Source organism: Marmota flaviventris, chromosome 5 (assembly GCF_047511675.1).
Source record: "Marmota flaviventris isolate mMarFla1 chromosome 5, mMarFla1.hap1, whole genome shotgun sequence".
Lineage (NCBI taxonomy): Eukaryota > Metazoa > Chordata > Mammalia > Rodentia > Sciuridae > Marmota > Marmota flaviventris.
The window spans coordinates 12,703,369-12,718,648 of record NC_092502.1 but is presented as its reverse complement, the minus strand read 5'-3'; the positions used below and the strand labels follow the sequence as shown (position 1 = coordinate 12,718,648).

The following is a 15,280-nucleotide window of genomic DNA, read 5'->3' as shown; positions in this document are numbered from 1 at the left end:
GGGTCGGGAGCAAACAGACCCCAGAGGCCAAGCCCAGCATCTTCTCAGGAAGGGGAGTTTAAGCAGATCTCAGTGCATCCGAGGGGCTTTCAATATAATAGAAACATTTTATTGAACATTGGAGACTCGTTTTAAACAAGGTCACAGACCGATTTACAAAATAAAACAAAACGTCCCCCCAACACGTTGAAGCCAGGAGGTGTCCTTTACTTACAATCGCTCCAGCTGCTTCAGATCCTGGAAGGCGCCTCGCTCGATGACGCTGACCTGGTTGTCTTCCAGATGCCTAGAACCAAAGAGGCAGCGAGGGTCAAGGACAAAGCTGGACTGTGGATCCTCCTGTGAAGCCTTAGGCCATTCGGCCAAGGCTGCTTGGCCCCTCCACTGGGACCAGTTTGGTGGGACAAGATAACGCACATCCCAGCATGGTGTCACAGCAACCAGGGTTTCACTGCCTGCACACTTCTACCTGACAGATTGGTTTCCAGGCCTCTATTTTAAGAATGTTCTTAGCAAATTCCCCCCAAGCGCTGCAGGATATTGCATTAGAACAGAGAGAGGTAGAGGTGCTGCTTATAGAAACCACACATCTCTTCCCTCAGAGGTCCCTCCTCCAAGGATTCAAAAATACTTCATTGAAAAGGGCCTTCCATGCTCACTCTAGCAGAAGGGTGAAGCTGCTGTAAGGCAGCTGGCTGTAACTGAGAAAATCTGCCTGGTCCCAGGAACTTCTTAGGCCCAGGGCCTGGCTGAGCTCAACCTCATGATGATGATCCCAAAACCTCTGTCTTCCTGCACCCAGCCACGAGCCTTGTTCACCCCCTAAGCCTCCCAGAAGGTGATTTAAAAATCCTAAACACTCTGCTTAAGTAAGTTTGATTCATGTATGTGGCACATCCTAAGAACTGCACATACAATAAAACATTTGTTCCCTACCTTAAAAAAAAAAAAAAATGGCAGCTTAAAATGGATTAGTTGAACAGTAGGAAGGGAAGCCAGGAAGCCGCATTGCTTCCATGTGGGTGGGGCCAGCCTGGGCCAGAAAAGGATGCGGATGGCATTTGGTGGCTGAATGGGATCTTTGGTGGCTGAATGGGATGGGGGCACAGTTGCAACTGCAGGATGTTTCTTTGAAAGTGGAGTCTAGGAAAGACCCCGGGTTCCTCCAGATTAGACAGAAGGAGAGGTGCCTCAAGCAGCCGAGGAATGGCAGGAGAGGAAGCACAGCCTCGGAAGAGCATGTCTTCAGTTCAAAATGAACCTCCCGTGACGTCCCCCATTGGAGATGTGTCATAACCTTTGCACTTTGCGGATTTAACATCTGGGCCTCTGTGTTTCATTTTAACGTCCGTCCCCCTGCCACCCCCGCCCCTGTGACTAAGGGAAAGGACTCCTCTCAGCACCTGACTCCCAGGCTAACACAGGGAGCTATAGCACAGCGGTCACCTCAGAACTGCTTACAGGATGAATGGAGAACTAAAGACGACTCTGGGCCCCAGCACACCGTGACTTGACATCAAGGAGAAGGCTAGCCTAGGACTCATTAAGTTCCCAGCAGGACCGGTAGAGGTATTTGTTAGACTCATGGTATTTTACATTCTTATTTCCCACTATCAACGGTCAGGTAGGTCAGCCGTTTGCTGCAGTCCTCGTCCATTCTGACCTCACATTTTTTTCAGCTCTGGCCCCTTACAGGCCCCTCCCTTCACAGGTAAAGAAATGGTTGAATTTAGAGACTGAGAGACAGGTCAAGGAGAAATGGCGTGCCCATGGTCTCCCAGCTGGTGAGGCTGGGAGCCTTGGCCCTACACTGTGAGCTTCCTGGGCCAGCTGGAAAGCCCCGGCCACTTCTTACCAGCTGATGCTGTCATATAGGGCTAGCTAGTCAAACTCTCTGAGACTCAGTCTCTGACTTTGTAAAAGAGAAAATAAAACATCACACAAGTTCTTAGAATAAAAATGAAATAAATAAACCGTCAAGTCCAGGATCAGAAGAACAATTAAAGGGTTAATAGATGTTCCTTCCTTTCTCTCCTTTTCCATCTGCCACATGTCGAGGAGCCTTAGAAAGCTAACACACTCACATTAGCGCATCTTCTAAAGTGGGAGCCCTTCAGTTCCAGGGACTAGGGCCTGCTCACTGGGCTTCACTCCCCGTCACTCACAGAGCTTGCTGTATTCTTTCTTAATTAGAACAAGGACTAACTCCAGGGTGGCTGAGTGTCACATTTCATGTGGGTTTCTGGAGGAGCCTCGTCCAGCCTCCCAGGAGACGTCTCTTCCTTCTGGACTCATTAAGCTGACACTCTGGGCTTCAGAAAGAGGCACTGAGACACAAATGAGATGTCGGGGCCCTTTCTCCACTTTGCTCAGGCCCTGGAGGCGGACTTTTAGTTGCTTCCTCTAGAAGCTTTGTGGCCTCTGGCTTCCTGTTGGATTCACCCTGAGGGAGTTTCCCAGGGCAGGAGACACAGTGAGAGGACAGTGCAGTGGGGGACAAATTCCCTCCCCTCCTGTCATAACTTCAGGTTGACCATGACCTTCTCTCCAAGACCACAGTGCGGCAAGATCGTGAATTCCTGTTGCCCCTGCCTTGGCTGGGCCCTGCAGACCACCCTGCCCACTGCTCCTCAAAGCTCAGGGCAGCAGCAGCTCCCTGGTGCCACTAGCCTGGGGAACAGCATCTCCTGGGATTTTCTTACCCCAACCCACACCTTTGCAAATGACGTGTTATTTAGCTCTCCTTGTTTGCCCTACATCAGTGTCACCTGCTGGAAAGTTGTCTCAGCCCCTTTTGAGCCCTTCTTCCTAGATCTATCAGAGTCCAGCTAGTATCTGGCACTTACAGGCTCAATAAACTGTCGCCATTTGGTGAATAAAACAGTCAATGAATGAATAAGCCATGAAACTTCCACGGAGACCTCTGAGCTGAGAAAGGAGCAAGCAGACATGAAAGCCACTTCAACCACCCTGTCCCCAGGTCAGCCTCAGGGGACAGGAGCTCCAGGAGGGGCTGGATTTCCAGAGGGCGGCCCATGGCTAGAGTCTGCTCTGAGTTAGAGAGACACAGACTGTGTTCATTTTCAGCTTTTTGGCATTGTTATTTTTTTAGTTTTAACACTAGATCTGAATCGGAAATGGCCTTCATGTGACGATGGCAGGGGTGGAGTTTAACTCTTTTATTAACCCCATTTGGGATAAAGCTGGCTCCCACATTGTGAGCACACAGCCCTTAAATAGATGACTAAGAAAGGGCCTCTAATTGATACCACCAGAAGAGACCTTTTCCTACTCCCACCCCATCAGAGAAATAACTTTCCTGGGCAATTCTTCCTTCTCCTCCTTGAATACATTTCACTTAGGGAAGATTACTCTGGGATGAGACTAGAATCTGCCAATCTGTTTTATCTGTTTTCACCCATTCACCTGCACTGGATTAACAGCTTGGCGGGGGGTGGGGGGGAATGGGTGGCAAACTCAAATTATTCAAGACTACAGAGTCTTTTCTGGCTTCACTATAAATTGTAAATAAGGAACAGATATGGGAAATGTGCCAAGATGCGATGAAAGCTTTAAAAAAAAAAAAAGATAGTTATCTAGGTTACTCAGCTAAAAAGAAAATTGAGGGGAAATCTGTTAAAATATTTAGATATTTTATTGGTGTTAGAAAGCATTTCAGCTATTCTACCTAACAGATTCCTTTGCAGTAATAAAGTACCACTTGAATGGGATTGACTTTGAATTGATAAGGAAGATAATGAAACAGTATATTAATAGTGTCTATAAAGTAGGGGTAAAAGGCTTTTTGGCATTGCTGATCAAAATAAGAGGGATATAACAATTAACTGAAAAGATAAACTGTAGTCAAAGGAATTCTGTAGACCCATCCAGAGGATATTAATATGATCTTTGGTGATTATTTTAAACTTTCTATTTGCAGACAGCAGATATGAAAATTGGAATTTTTATTAGTCTTTCTGATGTAACAGTAAGAAATATCAAAGGGTTATTTTTGACTTAGAAAATGAAGCATTCAATGAAATTTCCAACTTATATGAAGGGAAAACTCTTGACAGATGCAGAGGGCAGAAATGGGAAAAAAATAGGCCAAAATAAATGTGTTTTTTAACTGGGCAAATCACCTTGAATCAGGAGTCTCCTGCTTATACCTCTAACCAAAGATCATCCTAAAACTGAACCATGGGATTCCCCCACCCTTATCTCAATCTCAATTCTGATCCATGCTCGGCTTCTCAGAGCTGTCAGTCACATAACAGAAACATAGCTGCTCAAGGCAAAAGGAAGACTTGGCACAGGGTGGATCTTCCCTCTGAGGATGATGACAATAGAATGTTCAAGACCAAAGACAGGCAAAAATATCTGTTCCAGGAAGCATCTGGTAGCATCTGGTGGCTGGAAGCCCAGCAATCAGATCCCTGCATCCCCACACAATGGTGCTCAGGGAAACTCAGGTAAGCTCCTGCTCATCAGTGCTGCACTTCTTTCTTCTTTTTCTTCCCTCTCTCCTCCCCTTATCCTCCCCTCCCTCCCTTCTTCCTTCCTTTCTTTCTTCCTGCTGGAGATTGAACCCAGGGCTTTGTGCATGCTCAGCATGTGCTCTACACTATGCTACACCCCCAGCCCCTGTTGCATTTTCAAAATGGGTAAACTGTTACTGCCTTGGTTTTCTGAGCTTTCTAGAATGCAAATGTATATCAACACAGCATTCAACTTCAAAGACACAAAGTTGGGGTCCAGTCCCAACTCTTTAAGTCACCTGCTATGCAGAGCTGGGATGATTTAACCTTTCTGTGTAGTTTCCTCTGCATAATGATGCTGATCTCATATGTTAGCACTACTTAAATATATGTTTGATCCATGGGAAGTATCATGTATTTGTTGGTTACCATCATCATTGTTATTATTAACATCTTAATTGGGAAAATAATGCTATAAAAGAATCGCTTCACAAGTGATATTGAGAATAATCTAAGACTGTTCATTAAAATGTTAAAACCATAAAGCATTCTACGTGTAACTATGATGAGTAAGGACATCTAATTATTCATTCCCTATATTACAGATGAAAACCAAGGCCCAAAAGGGTACAGAGATTTGCCCAAGTTACACTGGCAATTAGTTCTAAGTCCGTGACTTCTAAGTACAAATTCACCCTGTTATACAGGCTATTAGGAAAAAGAAAGAAATGGCTTTTAGGTACTAACACTTAAGCCGTCACTTTTAGTAGAAAAAGAAATGCTAGCTGATATTCTGTGGCATCAAGGCTGTGGCCACATTGCCCAAATTATACTTCATGTCTACAGCCAGGCTGACAGACCAAAATCATCCACTGAGTAGAGAGGGAAAGAGGATCCAATTGCTCCCAGGGAGGTGAATTCCTATTGCACTCTGGGAGTCTTAGACTTTTCAGTAAACAAGCATTTGGGAAGCTTCTTACCACTCGTAGCCTTAAGGATATGTGAAAGTGCTCAATACACAATTATGAGACCACATATTTCTTGCTCCCTTATTCCATCAATGCCCATCTCAAATTTTGCTACCTAGCTGCACAGCTGTGAACGTTCAGCAAGGGCTCCGACCCTGTCTGACCCTCTCCCTCCTTCCTCTCCATTAAGCAACAAGATAAATAACCTTTGTCCTGATTGCTATTTTAATGTACAGGCTAGAGAAGAAATTATAATCTCTATGGAAGGGAAGCATGGTTAGTCAACTTGACATTGCTGTCAGTCTGGAAGCTGGGCATATTGATTTATTCGTTTATAGCTCTGTTTTCCCTGTCACTGGAAGCAAGCCCTTCCATCTATCTCGCCCAGCCAGCAGCATCCAGACATGGAATGAGATACCTGTGAGCACTTGGGTACAGTAATGAAGGGTTTTCTGCGGCAAGATCGTGAATTCCTGTTGCCCAGTGCTTGGGAGTGTGAGGTCAGGGCAGAGAACATTTTCACAAGGCTAAAAAGGTGAAAATGAAAACGCACTGGAGAACCATCTGCTACTTACAAAACTCGGAGGTTCTTGAGCCCAGCAAAGTCCATCTTGGTAATCCTGGTGATATTATTTCTGTCCAGGTCACTGCAAAGGAAAGCAAAATCAGGTCAGATTTTTGCAGGTTACTTCTGGTCTCTTCAACCCAGACTGGCTTGGACTGAGAGGCTGCTGCCTGTCAAGGAGAAGGCAATTGCAATGAGTAATGCTATCCCTTGAGCATGCCCAACCAGCCTCATTGATGCTGTTTGGAAGAAGCCATTCATTATTAGGTAGAGGAGCTTTGTTATACTTAAGTGCCTGACTTTTATGGCCCCTTCTTCAACTACCAAACTTTGCTTTGGATATCCCCACTTCCCTGGCTTTCAGGTCGTGTCGCACATGTGGGGCTAACTCCTCATTTGGATTCTAGGGATCCCAGAAATGGGCACCTGATCCAGGACAGGCTTATAAGTATCTTCAATCACTCTGATCACAACAATTGGTTGAGAAATGCATACACGACTCATACTAACAATAATTCTGTATCAACTGGGATTGCTGAACTTCAGGTTTCCCCAAAGCCATCTTGCCACCATTAAAAGACAGTGTCCCAGAACCAGAAGATGAAAAAGACATTCTTTGTGCTGTCATATGAGTGTCTGGACCTTCTCAGAACCCACATGCCTCTGTAGTCTAACATTACATGAGCTCATCTATACCATCACATTCATATTTTGGCTTAAACCAGTTTGAATTGAATTTTCTATCACTTGAAACCAAAAGAATCTTTACTGACTTTGATATATAGCTAGATACCAATAGACAAGAGTGTCCAATAGACAAACAAACAAAACATCTATTTTTCCAACTACTTTGCATACTCCCTGAGGGCAAAGACCATCTCTCACTTAATTCCACAGCCCAACATAGTAGAGTATGTCCCTGGCACATAGTAGAGGTAGCTGCTCATCTCATTCCTTAGGTAAAGACAGCTGCATGAATACTCCTGCCTCCACTTGTAAGCTTATGCTCCTAAAAATGGCCCCAAAGAGGAGAATTCTCCATGAAAGCCTCTGGTAATAATATTGGAGTCAAGGATGTAGGGGACATCATGAGTGGAGAAACCAGGATGAAGGGAAACTGCATATAAATATAAATATTCTACGTTCACTAACTTCATCTATGAGTATGGATGCTAAAGAAGGAACCAAGAATAAAATGTTACAATTCTTAACAATGGATGATTAACAATTAATCTCTACATATTATGCTTTCCACATGAGAAATGTTTCAGAGATTTGGCCCTTGCTGTTTGTACCGGGTATCTGTGAATTGGCCCTCTCTCCTCCAGAACATCTATATTCTGTGGCACAACACTTAATAATCAGACCTGTCTGAAAAATGTGTCATTGAGTGATTTTATCACTGTGCAGACATTGTTGAGTATACTTACACAAACTAGAAAACTACAATGTCCTGAGACAGTATCATCTTAAGGGGTCACTTTTGGATATGTGGGTCATCATTGGCCAGAATGTCATTAGAGGGCACATGGCCACCATGAGGCATCTTCCCAGTGATGAACTGCCCTTAGGTCACCAGCTGGCTGTGCAGGGATTCAAACTCAGGACTGCTTGGCTCTGGAGCTCAGGCTCCCAAACACTGACTCTGTCAGGAGAGCCCCACAGCACCCGAGGATTCACATTTCTTTGGCTTTCCTAGTTGGATTCTAAAGTTCCCATCATGCAACAATGCCCCAGAAAGACTTAGGAATGATACATTTACATAAAAGGAACATGGAAACAGTTTTCAGATTCCAGCACTTTGTCTGAAAAATAATCAGGCTTGAGAGGGACTATTCTCCTAAAATCAGAAATAAAAATCAAGTGAGTCCTCAAGGGACTTCGCCTGGGTACCACCTCCCTTCCTCATCTAGCTTTCCATAATCTTTAACAGCCATCCAGGTTGCTTCCTAGCTAGCCTGACATGGGGAAGCAGCATTCGCCTTCTCAGACCATGGAGCGTGCTGCGAAGAAAGAGCATTAGGAGCAGTGGGAAGTCAAGAAGGACTGTGAGAGGGGCAAGAACCAGCAGCCAGGCCGTATGTGTGAGCCCCCAACATCATGCACATTCTTCTCACCTTCCGACTGCACTGAGACAGATGTCTTGGGACCTCAACAACTGCAAATATGACAATGCAACTAAGGGTTTAATTATCAAGACACAGCATGTAATAGTAGCAACTTGTGCTGATGGATGTGGCACCAATATCTTCAATTAATATTATTATGTAAAGGGGCACAAAATGTGCTGCTGAAGTGCAAGGATAAGGCAGGGGTGGGTATCCTGTGGGGCTCTCCTGGCAGAGTCAGTGTTTGGGAACCCAGGCTTCAGAGCCAAGCAGTTCTGAGCTTAGCCACCTGATGACCTAAGGGCAGTTTGTTTCATTTTGAGGCTCTGTTTTCCACTGACAACACAAGGATGATGACCTTGACCTCAATAGCTTTTAAGAGGGTTAAATGAGATGATAGATACACAGTGCTCATCCAACATTTGCTACATACTAAATCATGGCTACTACGATTATCTCATTTACTGGATGTGCAAGCTCCCAGCTCTACTCTGAAATTTTAGTTCCTTAAGAGAAGCTGACCACCCTACACCTCAAGCTTTGTGACTACAAATAAATCTCCCCAAGATCCCCCTTTATGGCCATCTTCCTATAGGTGAAAAGGGTGTATTTCTTGATTGAAAGAGTGACAGCACCAAGAGGAGCCCCTCCTGCTACCTCTCCATCACAGTGTTTCTATGACATCTATTTCCATGGCTCCTGGATACAGAGTGGTGAAGGGGGCCAGAGAGGAGGGAAGGGCTCTCCCCATAGCTGAGCTCTGCTATTAGCCTCTGTCTGCCTCCACCATAGAGAAGCCAGGGAGCATGTGGTCTTTGATGGGAGACAGGTCCAGTTTCAAATCTCTGTCCGACCCTCTGCTCCCAGCCGCAGCTGTGAATTTGACTAAATCACTTAATTTCTCTGAGTTTCCATGGTTGCTGTTACCATCTCCTACGTATAGACCATAGGATGGCGAAAAACCAAGCCTGGCCTTCAAACATGCTTGGCTGGAGATGCAAATTAATTAAATGACACTAATGAGGAGCTGCCATCCCACTCCAGTCCCCACTGCCCCAGTCTAGGCTTCCCTGGATGTTTAGCCAGACTTCTTGATCCCTGCTGGCCTCTGAGGGAATCAGTACATGTCTGCCTAGGATGAGTAGTGGTCTCACGAGGGGTGACCCAGATGGGGGGAGCAAGGATGCCTGTAGATGGGGGGCAAGAAAGCATGCTGGCTGCAAAATGTGTCTACAGTTTTTTTCCTGACACTCACCATCAAAAGATGTAGGTAGTCTGTGTACATTTTCCTTGAACCCAAGCAGTTCCATGAAGACTGCTGGGAAAACAAGATTGTGACAGAAGTAATTCTGCTGGATGTCTGCGGCTAGAGGAGGCAACAGGTGGCTGCCGGGGGCTTGGTGCACTCGTCATGCCATGAGCGCTCTTTCTCTCTCTCAGCACTTGCATTGAAGCCTCGAGCTGCCATGTGAAAAGCAGGAGATCTGGAGATCTTCTAATGAGACCAGGAGAGGGACTCAAGGAGTCCATCTGGCTGTTAGAGCCTTCCAGCCAAGAGGGCAGGCATGCGGGGTAAACACATCCTCAAGGCTCCAGCCAGTCACCAGCTGGCTAACTTAGGAGGAACTTGGAGCTCAAACCATCTAGCTAACCCCCTCGTGGTTTCCTGACCCACAGAAACTGTGGTAGATAATAGTAAAGCAAATGCTGTATTTTAAGCTATTGAGTTTTGGGGTGATTCATTTTGTAACAACAGAGGTAGAACAGAAAGGAAGAGAAGGCCACCTTCTGAGCATTTAGAAGCCCCATTCACATGGTCTCCATGGCAAAGCTGAGACCCGCCTGTCACCTTGGCCATCCTCAGTCCATTGTTACAGTCAAGAATGGCTCACAGGGGCGAAGGCACACACGTGTCACTCTGGGGATGAGAACTGGCCCTCTCTGAGGCTCAGGAAAGTAAAGACTGCATAATTAGGAATGCTCACAAGACATCATGAGGAACCACTATGATGTTCCTTTACTCACGGTGATAATTATTATCACGACTGAATACTGTGGCAGACTGCGGCAGATGCAGAGTTGACCACCAAACCATTTTGTGCACACATATAGATTACATTACCCAGTTTCCCTTGCACACGTCCCATGACTCACTCTCATCACTACTACATAGGCAGAAGTGCCATACGCTGCCATCAGGCCTGGAGCCATGAAACTTCCTGCCTAATCCTCCACACTTTCTCTTTCCTCATATGGTGCTGGATTCACTAGGTACAGCAGAGGACTCCCAGGATGGCAAAACCATGTATAAGTTCATGGACAGAGACCTCTCCTGCTTAGCCTCCCCATGTACACACATTAGAGTCAGTCAAGCTGGGAAAGGACAGCTAAGCCACCGAAATGTGATAGCATTCCATACTGGCAAGGCCAATGCCTTATCTTTCCATCTGTTAAGATCTGGGTGTGAAGTGCCCTCTAAAAGCTCATGTGTAAAACAATGCAAGAAGGTTCAGAGGAGAAATGATTGGGTTATAAGAGTCTTAACCCAATCAGCAATCTAATCCACTACTGATAGGTACTGAGAAGGGGTGGAGTATGGCTGGGGGAGGTAGGAATCAGGGCAGGGCTTTGGGTATATATTTGTAACCTGGCAAGTGGAGTCTCTCTCTGCTTCCTGATTGTGATTGAGCTGCGTCCCTCTGCCACACTCTTCTGCTATAATGTTCTGTCTCACCTTGAGCCCTGAGGAATGGAGCTGGCCGCTTATGGACTAGGACCTCTGAAACCATGAGCCCTCAAATAAACTTTTCCTCCTCTACAATTGTTCTGATCAGATCTTTTAGTCACAGCAGTGGAAAAGCTGACTAACACATCATCCTTGTTTCTGTCTTGTCTCTGCACAGTTCTGTTTCTCTTCAACAGATAAACCACCACAGATCAGCCTTCCTAAGGGCTGGCATGTGCTGAGCCTACACTATGCACCTAGTACAGTGCTAAAGACTCTGGATCCATTTCTCTAATCCAGAGAGCAATCATCTGTAATAATATTATCTCATTTTTTACACGAGGAGGCTAAAGTTTAGCTTCTCCTAACTCTGACCCTTAGAAGAGTTGCCCACAAGGTCAGATGACACTGAGACTGGGATTGAACCCGGACTCTTTGAATACAGAAGTCAAGCTTTTAGCCATCATATGCTGTCCATCTACCACTAGAGCCTGAGGATTTTCTACTGTGTCAAGTTATCTACTGAATGGAGATACAAAGAGGATGCATAAATAAATACAGTATTTATTTATGCAAATAAACTTTTCCTCCTCTACAATTGTATGTAGGAACAGAATTTCCTACTCCTGTACATTGAAAAACACAAAGGCACACTCCTAGTGGACAGCTCTAGTCAAGATGGCATGTTTCCCACCCCATCTCAATGGAGCTGGGCAGTGGAAACACTGAATCCCTAGGCAACCCATGAAGGAATAGCATCCCTGTGACCTCTGCCCACATCTGGTGTCTATCATGGTGCCCATCATCTGTCATGCCACTCCATAAACAGGCATCGCCATGGTGATCCCCACATTATTTTTTCCCCATTCCAGTCAGAGAATCATAAACCAATGCTGAACCTTGGAACTCTGTGGTATTTTCACATCTGCTTGACACTTTGAGTGGAGCGGGAAGAAAGAGGAATTCAGAACAACATTGGAAAAAAATGAAACAAAATATGAAACAAAAATGACATTTTTTGAGGCATGCCACTCTCCCTGTCTTGGCACAAGCACATTCATACCTTTCTCTTTATTCATTCTGCAACATTGTGCAGAGCCTTCTTTATGCCATGGCACATCCGTGAAGAGAGAGAGGAAAAATCTACAGGGAAACAACACAGTGTAGAGAAGGGGGCTTCAGTGGAAATCTGGGAGTTATGGATTTGAATCGCATCTTCTTAGCTGTGTGGCCTTGGGAATGATCAACTTCACTGAGCCTCAGAAGTTATAATTTCTGTTGTGAGTTTTGTAAATTATGACCCAAAATATCAGCTCTGCAGGATAATCCTGAGATGCAAAGGACAGTGTGTGAGGGAACAGCTTCTAGACAGTGCTCAGAGCAGTGCATTTTCACCCACTTCCAACAATGATCAGGAGAGGATGTAGGCAAAGGCATGGTCAGGATGGGCTTCAAAGGGAAATTTGTCTATGATGATTCAACTTGAGTTTTCCAACTTTGCAGTGTAGCTAAAGCATTCTCAATCATTGTTTTTTAATAAATTGTATGATATATTCAACACTTTATTTAAAATTAGAGTTTGTGTTGATGATTTTGACAACTCCAGGGTACCTCAAATGTCTTAAGCATATTTAAGGCACTCAGGCTAAGCTATGAGGCTTATTACATGCAGTTTCGATTTAGGATATTTTTAGCTTACAATTGATTTATTGGGGTATAACATCACCATAAATAAAGGGCACCATACAGAGAACATACTAGGTTCAGATCAGACTTTTAAAACCAGATCCTCATCCCCTGTACAACACGTGAATACAGAATGTCAACTTCTAGGTAGTAGGAAAGACAGCAGGCTCTCATCAAAAGATGAAAATGCACAAGCTGCCACACATTGTCATTGAACCCATTATAAGTGTGCACCAGCAGAGATTGTAGAGAATCCATGCAGGGCATGATGTCTACAGCTTCCTGGAGATGCAGAGGATGGTAGGCAACATGACTTACGAAGGCCTGTCAATTTAAAGGTCTGTCATTCTCATATCTTGGGAGCCATAACCAAGCTGGTTTAAAAACTTAAAAGCTTTTTAGTTTAGCTTGGTCCTTACCCTCAGGGAGCTTGGAGTCTAGTTGAGCAGATGGATTAAGATACTTAGGGAACAATGTAAGAATTTGCAAAACTAAACACAAAGAGATGTGGTCGAAATTCCATGGGGAGTGGGCAACTAGGCATGAGAGAACATTAAGAGCAGAAACTCAGAAGAAGACCTTCTAGAAGACTTCCTGAAAGACCTTCTAGAAGAGACAGGGAGGACAGACACTGTGGCGGGATGGTGACCGCAGAGCAATGGGTGGGAATTACACAGAAATGAAGGGACTGAGGACAAGGCAGGAAGCTCCTGAACAAGGCTTCAGATGTGGTGCTGAATCCACACCATCAAGACCCCAGAGCATGATTCAGAGACTTTTCTCAGGAAAAAGGCAAGAGGGGCCCGAACCAAGACAGCCCGGAGCCCTGATATGCCACCAGTAAAGAGGGGATCCAATCAACCCAGAAGGAGCTGGTGGGGGGGCTTCGGCCTCAGTGTCAGTTATTTGCTCTCCATCCTGTTCCACCCTGGGAGGCTGAATGGACCCGGTGCGGGGCTGGCTCCTGTGCCCTTTCACCTCCCTGTGAGGTGGTCAGGAGTCAGGAAGGAGAAACAGGATGAGGACAAGGAATGCAGTCTCCGGCTTCCTTCCTAAGAGCCCATCAGGTTAGCTGGTTTTGCCACCAAAGTTCACTACTCCTCTTCAGGATTCTCTCAGTTCTCTGGTTCAAGAACACTTTTCTTCCTCTCATCTCTTCTGGCTTAGTGGGGGAACTACTCTCCTTCTTTAATCCTTTGTGGTTTCCCAAACCACACTCACACATATGAAATATTCCCTGTGCAAACCAATCTTCCTTGGTCAATTCTAATTCAAATTTTCCTCCTATTTTTTGTTTCTTACTGATACATCATTTATTCAACAAATGTATCTTGGCCAACTCTCAGGAGCTGTAATAAATGCTAAGACACAGATTAAATAATGCTGGCATGATCTCTGCCCAAGGAACTTAGAGTTTAATGAAGAAAAAATAAAGAAGAAATTAGCAAAGACTATCACAACTGTATCACAAGTTGACAAATTTTATTTAAAAAGCCATGAAGTAAATAATTTGGATTTTGTCGGCCATGTTTTCTGTCACAACTATTCAACTTTCTCTGTAGTGTGAGATTAGCCCCAGACTATATGCAACAAATAGGAATGGTTTTATTCCCAAATAAAACATTATTCATAAAAACAGCCTGGAGAAGGCTGGATTTGGACGAGGGAATGTAGTACACTCCTACAGGCAAAACCAAAGCTTCTGGAGAATATAAAGGAATGAGCATGGAATTATAAGGGTCAAGAGAGGCTTCTAGAAAAAGGTGGCCTTTTAAGACCTGAGAATGAGTTGAGCACAGCCAGGTTCACCTGGAAACAGGCAAGTGTCACCAGGGGAAAGGGAGTAGATTGCTTTTCCCCAACCAGCTAGCATACTCTTTTCCCATAGAGGGGTTCCAATCACATGCTTACCCAAACTCTCTGTGGGGGAGACTCACACAAGACACTAGCCATCCTCTCTGTATCCCAGAAGTAATGAAGTTTCCAACTACCTATTGAGCCCCAAGAATAGCACAGATAGAGCCAGACCAGGGCAGCTTCAGCAGCAACAGGAGCCGAGTGCCTTTAGGCTCATTATCTCCTCCTACTACTGCATTTCCCTGGTAAAATTCCTGCTCTTTTGTGCCATAACCGTTGACAGTCATCATGATGTTGACCAGAAGAGGCCATAAAAGGAGCAAAAAAGGCAGGGTCTATATTCTCCACCATCCCCGGAAACCTCAAAAATACCCCCATTGGCCTGTCCCTCCTCCCATTTTGCTTACCCTACACCCCTGGCACACAGCCTCCAGTGGAGAAGCTCTCAGAGCCATACCTCCCTGCTTCTCCTATTTTTTTGGCCAAGGACAAAACTCCCATTGCAGCTTGACCAGTGCTTGGGTTCATTTATTGGAGAAGACCCAGCCCAGGTGGAAATTGGTAATAGAGGGAAAGAAACCATTCTGGGTAAAAGATACAGCATGTATAATAGACCAGAGGCATTGCCTTAGGGTAACTGCATGCTGACTCTTGAGTTGTTCAAGCACTTTGCATGGAGAAGCAGGCCCCTCCCTCCCTTAATTCCTGCCTTTCCTATCTTCCTCTACCCCTTCCTCCCTTCCATCCTGTTTTGCTTCCTAAGACAAACCTTCATTACGCACCTGCTCTGAGCCTACCTTACCTTATTCTCATGGCCATAAAGATTGTTAAACAAAGAAGCTCCTTTCAAGGAACTTTTGTTCCCTTGGTGAGTGCGGCAGAGAAGTTTCAAG

The 15,280-nt window shown here is 45.0% G+C and overlaps 1 protein-coding gene across 1 annotated transcript in view; it reads right to left on the bottom strand.

Moving 5' to 3' along the window:
- The window catches only part of Slit3 (slit guidance ligand 3), a 568,801-nt gene that overhangs the window by 517,232 nt on the left and 36,289 nt on the right, over positions 1-15,280 (bottom strand). Inside the window, exons 2-3 of the mRNA XM_027938651.3 lie at positions 6,022-6,093; positions 215-286 (exon numbers count right to left, since the gene is read on the bottom strand). Coding sequence (XP_027794452.3) covers positions 215-286; positions 6,022-6,093 — 144 coding nt within the window. The remainder of the gene's footprint in view (positions 1-214; positions 287-6,021; positions 6,094-15,280) is intronic.